The 6,801-nt window shown below is 36.8% G+C and overlaps 1 protein-coding gene across 1 annotated transcript in view; it reads left to right on the forward strand.

Annotated features, from left to right (window-relative positions):
• The window catches only part of MIOS (missing oocyte, meiosis regulator, homolog (Drosophila)), a 10,887-nt gene extending 6,201 nt beyond the window's left edge, over positions 1 to 4,686 (forward strand). Inside the window, exons 6-10 of the mRNA XM_010140386.1 lie at positions 278 to 436; positions 1,207 to 1,359; positions 2,680 to 2,884; positions 3,937 to 4,066; positions 4,304 to 4,686. Of these exons, the coding sequence (XP_010138688.1) occupies positions 278 to 436; positions 1,207 to 1,359; positions 2,680 to 2,884; positions 3,937 to 4,066; positions 4,304 to 4,400 (744 nt within the window). The 3' untranslated portion in view covers positions 4,401 to 4,686. The remainder of the gene's footprint in view (positions 1 to 277; positions 437 to 1,206; positions 1,360 to 2,679; positions 2,885 to 3,936; positions 4,067 to 4,303) is intronic.
• The last annotated feature ends 2,115 nt before the right edge of the window (positions 4,687 to 6,801 follow it).

Raw genomic sequence — 6,801 nt, forward strand, 5'->3', positions numbered from 1 at the left:
GGAATGTTTTCTTTCAAATTCACTGAGGTATTTAAAGAATATATAACTTCCCTCTGCACTTCCAATCAGGAGGCTTAAAGTTTGTTGATAAATGCTGGAAGTCTTGCAATCCACTGCATACAGCCATGTGTGTAATATTCAGCAAGCAGCATACTCTGTTAGCAGCAGATGCTCTTAAAGAAAGCTATTCAAGTCATGGAAAGTTTTGTCATGTGCCAACATATGTGAGTTGGGAAGGGATAAACAGATGGCAAAAGTTAAGTAAATTTTTTTACAGCTGAACAGGTTTATTGAAAAGCTGACAAATGAAATGAAAGATGCTGGGAATTTGGAGGGAATACTCTTAACAGGGCTGACAAAAGATGGAGTTGACTTGATGGAAAGTTATGTCGACAGAACTGGAGATGTCCAGACAGCAAGTTATTGCATGCTTCAGGTCAGTGTTTCAGCTGAAAATAATTCTTTATAGAGGAGAACTAAATATAGTTGCTTTAGCAGTATTGTACTGAATCTTGTGAAATGAAGAGTATTTTCTGTGATAAATTGGGATGATACATATAATGTCTGTTTTGCAGATGCATCTGAAACACTCAATATTAACTACAAACATGTATCTTCACTCTCTCTGGTTGAGATAGCTTGAGGAGGTAGAAGTGGAAAGAGGCAAAACCAAACCAATCGTTTTCACTAGCTGAACGGGGAATACCCATTCCCCTGCTAATTGCTGGGGAAATTCCTATTTCCTGACAGGTTCATTATTTTTTTTTGCTTCCAGGATTTTGGTAGAGAACTGAGGTAGGGTTTTTTGTTTGTCTCTAGGCATTGGGTTGTTTGTTTGTTTGTTTTTTAAGATGGACTTGTCTTGGCCCTTACACAGTTGCAGCTGTTGCCAGCGCTGTGTTTAACTGCATGTGTATTCATGACAATGATGCAGACCGTGGTATGTAAGAGAATTTTATAATCCTTCATCTGACAGACATGAGTTTTTAGGCAGCACAAGTATTTTCAACCAGGGAAGCATACTGAAGAAAATTTTTAGCAAACTCACATTACAGTTGACAGAAAATTAATCTTTTTCTAGACAAATCACACTGTATTATTTCTCATAACTTGCAGCACACTTTGTAAAGCCTTTTGGAAAAGTGAATAGTAATATGTATTGTGTTTCTTCAGTGTGCATCTGACTTTTTTTCCTGCCTAATTTAGGGTTCTCCATCAGATGTACTTAAGGATGAGAGGGTTCAGTACTGGATAGAGAACTACAGGAATCTTTTAGATGCTTGGAGATTTTGGCACAAACGTGCAGAATTTGATATCCATAGGAGTAAGCTGGATCCCAGTTCAAAACCTTTAGCCCAGGTAAATGTAATTCTTCTATGAACCATGATCAGACGAGGAAGGAAGGTGGCATGGTACTTCTACAGAAAAAAGCTTTCATGAGGATTCATGTGCAAAAGAAAGACTTCAAATAAGGCTGCCCTAAGAACGTAGCTGTTCTTCTCAAAATACTGTTTTAGAAAGGACTTGATAACTTTTGATAGAGAGTACAGAAGTATGGTAAACAAATCTGTTTCTTAATGTCTAATCTAGGAAATTAGTTCCCTACCATTTATCTGTGATCCTTTTTCTTTTTTCCTTTTCTTAAACCCTTTTCTCTCAAACAACAGGTTGTCTTTCAGAAACTGTAACCTTTCAACGCCTCTTCTGGGTAAACTGTTCTTTTATCCCTCCCATGTTGAAAAACACTATCGGAGATGTATTATCCAGCTGAATTCAGCATCAGGGTGAGGGTGATGCTGAAACCAGCAAATTGAACCAAGAACTAGCTCAAATTAGCTCTGTTTTAATTGAAGCAAACCTCACCGCTAATTTGAAGCCCTTGAACCTTAAACTAAAAGTGGACAGCAGCAACTTTCATTATCAGTCCTGAACATAAGCTAAACCAAAAACTAAAACCTCCCCCTCCAAATGCTATCTGCTCAACATCTGGTGGCATTTTTAGCCAATGTGGTCTTACCAGAACACCTTCCACTCTCTCATGTCTGCTAAGTATTACAAATGTTACAAGCCTTAGGGCCCTGGGGTTTCTCAAAAAGGCTGTTTTTGAATTCATGGATCTGTCACAGCTTTTTAAGGAGAGCTGCATCTGTACTGCTCTAAGTCCGAGGAAGTTGAGTTTATTGTTCCTTCATTATATGATCAACATAAATATCCCCTAAGGAGTTTAAAGTATGTGCTCCTTGGCTCCTTGGTCACAACTTGTGGTGTAAGGTATGCAGATAAAGATTATTAGGAAAATCCTCATGCTGGTGACTGCAGAGTGGGTGACCTGACTATAACGAGAGAGAGACCAGATTTAAGTATACAGTAAGTAGAGTAAGCTTAATTTCTTGTGATACTGCAGATACTCTTTATTATCTTAAATAATACCTTTCCAAGTTGTAGCTATTGTGCATGTTTTTATGTGCTTTTGAGGTAAATGAGCATCATTAAAGCCTGCTTCTTAGGACAGTGTGCCGTATCTTTAAGCCCAGATGTTAAGAGCTCCTTCAGGAGTAGCCTTGGCTTTCCAGGCCACTCTCTAGAATATGTGGTAAATAAGTGTCTTGTAGCTTGAACGAATTACCAGCAAAAGTGGAACCAAGCAAAAAAAAATTAATGGGCTTTTGTTCTCTTTAGGTGTTTGTGAGTTGCAATTTCTGTGGAAAATCAATCTCTTACAGCTGTTCAGCTATTCCTCATCAGGGGCGAGGTTTTAGCCAATACGGAGTTAGTGGTTCACCAACCAAGTCAAAAGTTACAAGCTGTCCTGGTTGCCGTAAACCTCTTCCTCGCTGTGCGCTTTGCCTGATAAATATGGGAACACCAGTTTCCAGTTGTCCAGGTATGACACAGTAGATTTTAATAAGTCAGCTAGTTACAGGCCTAAGGAACAGCTGCTGTTGGAAGATCTCTTGCATCTTTCACTATTTGTACTCATACTGTAAATGCTAAAACTTGCCATTTTGGGGGAGGAGGACCATAACTGAAAAATTGTTTGCATCCCATCTGATTTTATGCTGAAATGTGTCTCAGTTCTTTGGTGTCAGACAGTATGCACAATTACTCGGTTCTGATGGTTTTCCCACTGAGATTGTTCCTGAAATTCCATAGTTAGATGAAAAGATTCAAGTATTGTGATGGTCAGTATTGTGACCTTTAAAGCTGTAAGAAATGGGAAGTGTGTTTTCTCGAGATGAATTATAGGGATGCTAAAGAAACGTTGGAATCTAAATTAATTGATTTTTAGGTGGAAGAGAGAATAAATTCAATGTGATATACTTTCTGTCACGAAGTAAAGAATGTGTCATGTTGTCACAGCTAAGAAATATTATGACTAGAATCTTTTGGTTCTAAATGTCTTGAGTTTGGCATTACACAAGGTCTAAATGAAATTGATTTTGTCCATATTTTTAGGTTAGTCTTGTTGTAGAGCACGAGGAGCAGTGCAGTTGTAGTCTATTTATAAATATCTTCTCATTCTTCCACTGATCTGTTAGGACTTCTATATCATAATTGTTCCAATTCATAACTTAAATTTTGTAGATTTTTCTAAAGCAGAACATTTCATGTGCAGTAAAACAGGCCCATAATTCACTGGAACATAAATCAATCACTGAAACAAATCACTGTTGAAGGAGATTCTGTCTGTAAAATTTGTTTATTAGGCAAGTTTACTATGGCTGTAAGATGTGAAACAACTCAGCAATATAATCCTTATTTTGGCTTTCCACCCATTCTTAATAACTGTACTGACTTTTCTTTTAAAATTAGGCCACTTCTTCGCATAATGTTCCTAATTTCAAATTTATTCTGGTAGCGTTACTGGAACTGAAATACAAATGAAGTGTAATGATTTACAGTGTATTTGTGGGGGGTGGGTTTGCCTTGGCACAGGAGGATCCAAGTCAGATGAAAAAGTGGATCTTAGCAAAGACAAGAAGTTAGCCCAGTTCAACAACTGGTTTACTTGGTGTCACAACTGTAGGCATGGCGGACATGCTGGGCATATGCTTAGCTGGTTCAGGTAAGTGGATGTTAAAATCTTTCTTACGTCACATGTGTATGCGGCACGGAGTTGGACATGCCTCCTTTGCTGTATCTATCATAATGTTTTGCTGGTTTAGAACATAAGCAAAACTTAACTATGATGCCGAGTTTTTGTGAGATACTATGTCCTTGCACAGACTTAAATGTATAGATTACAAAATCCATGTTAGTTTTATTTTAACTGTTTTTGCTTTTTTCTGCTATTGCCATCTAGGGACCACACTGAGTGCCCAGTTTCTGCCTGCTCTTGTAAGTGTATGCAACTGGATACAACAGGGAATCTCATTCCAGCAGAGACTGTCCAGGCATAAATGCTGTTTGAAAATGGGGGGCTCTCTAATGGATGTTGATCATAGTCCAGGTGTGTATTTTAGACAAAGGACATTTGTGACTTACTGACTGTGAAAAAATAAATTGCTACCAGATTAGTAAAATGATGCGTGTATGACTGTGCTTGGTAGAAACAGGTGTTCCTGAAATGAGCCTCCGGGTATAGGTTGTGGTCCTTTTTCAGGAGATTGAAGCAGTCCAGTTCAAAAGCACTCCTGGAACTGTGGACTCTGGATTTGCTAAAATCCAAAGAACTTTATTAATAAAGTTTTCAGGGTAATGCTGATTGGCCCTTGAATTATTTTCCCAAACAAAACAGTGTTTATGTGCTGTGAAACTGGACCTTCAAAATAAACACCTGAAAAGTGTTCTTCAGAAGATCGTAAAGTGATGCTGTGGATTCCTCTGTTCATTGTTTGATCACCTTTTCTTGTATGCCAATAATTGTTTCCTTCTGAAAGGAAAGTGCCACTGTTAATTGAATTCTAAAGATTTTTATTTTAAAGAAAAAATCCATTTCTTTCTGTCCCCAAGTTTTGTTAATTTTTTTTTTTACAATTCAAGGTCTTATTTAATTTACCTACATATGAAGCTGATGTGAATTTTAATGCTAAAGAATTTGGGAGTTTTGTCTCCTGGTGACATCTTAGAGAAGAGTTCCCTAAAAAGTCATGTGTCTGTTTCAGTGCAGAGTGCAGGTAAACTATAGAAGGTTTCACTTGATTGATTAATTTTTAACATAGTACTGTGAAGATCTGAAATCACAAGGACCAGGCTTGTAAATATTTACATTTTAAACTACATGCTGAGTTTTGACTACAAAAATATTTGAAGACTTTTGAATAATCAGCATTCCCCTGTACTTCTGAAATCTGATAGGAAGTGTGAAGTCAAGCTATATAAATCGCACTTCCGGTCACGAGCAGTCACCAGTCTGCTCCCAAAAGGCTGCACAGTTTTAGGTCATTGACCAGGAGTAGTTCTAGATATGTTAACAGCTGGAGTTAAGATTATTTATCTACTTTAAAGACAGCCAATGATATTTTGCTAATACTGTGCTAGGAGGTAATTGCTGTTGTTGTCCTTGATTTTGTAGGCAACAAAATGCACACAAGTTAGGGGGGAAAAAAAACCTGTTTTAAGGTATGTGATAATAACATCAGTTTATGTGGTGTGTGTTTATTTACTAGTAGAAGCCTGTGTGCTATGAAATACTAAAAGGAATGTTAGCAATAAACTGGTACCATATTGCCAGGACTGTTAAAATTGGAGTTTTGAAAGAGACTGTATTGTAAGATACTACTAGTTCTAGGTGCTCTAGTGTAGTTGCAACAAGACAGAAGGTGGAAATGTTTTCTGTAGACGTACAAGATTACATTCAGGACTTTGGGTAACATTTTCTGATTTAGCATTAATGTTATACATCTGCTACATTATTTTCTGATCTAAAATTCTTGCCTAATTGACAAAGTTCTTTAAGTTAAAAATCTAAGAGGTACTCAATATTTGTAGATGTGGGAGATTGGTTACTTTTTTTCTTTAGAATATTTATTTATCCAGTATTTTTGCACACATTGTGTTGCTGTTGAAGAGCTCTTCAAAATGTTCTCCATTTATAAATGTAAACTGGGGTTTAATGTATGATACCCTATTTATATAAATACAGGCAATAAAACTTTTGCTTTATTGAAATGGGGGTTTGTAAGTGTCAAGGAAATGTTTTATTCCTATATAGTAACAATGTTTAGTAAGTTTTATTAATGAATTCCATGTCCAGGTGAATGCAACTACTAACTTACATTGTCTCATTTCTTATGTAAAGAAAACTCATTTATATCATTATTGACTTGACTGTACATGTTTGTGTCAAATTCTACCATTTCATTAAATTAGATGCTTATGATGACACCCAGCAAGTCTTTGAAATATTTTGGATTATTAATGTGTGCGTACTCTGGCACAGTAAAACTGTCAGGTTTGGCTGTTGTAGTTGGCAATCAGGCCTTCAGGCCAGTAATTACACTGTTTGCAAAATTTACAAATTAAGAGGTGTGTGGGTTTTAATGATCAGATTTTTTTCCTTGCTTTGCTTTTAAATTAATAAAGCTGTGGTTTTGGGGGTGATTTGTTGTCTTTGAAGAAAAAAATATAGCTACAGACTTTTTATTAGCTGCAATTAGTTTTACATTTAGTGTCTTCTGATACCAGCTCACCTCTGATAGGAGTTAACCAGATGAGGTGGCCTTGCATGCTAAAATGTTTTGAATCTATGGTTCATGTTGATTACATCTCATTGTTATTTCATTATATGCTCCAGCTTTGTCTCCCTTCCCTAATGAAGCACAAGCACTTTCTCATTGCATGCACAGGCTGCTTGTGCAC

The sequence above is a fragment of the Buceros rhinoceros genome, unplaced genomic scaffold (genome assembly GCF_000710305.1).
Source record: "Buceros rhinoceros silvestris isolate BGI_N320 unplaced genomic scaffold, ASM71030v1 scaffold33097, whole genome shotgun sequence".
Lineage (NCBI taxonomy): Eukaryota > Metazoa > Chordata > Aves > Bucerotiformes > Bucerotidae > Buceros > Buceros rhinoceros.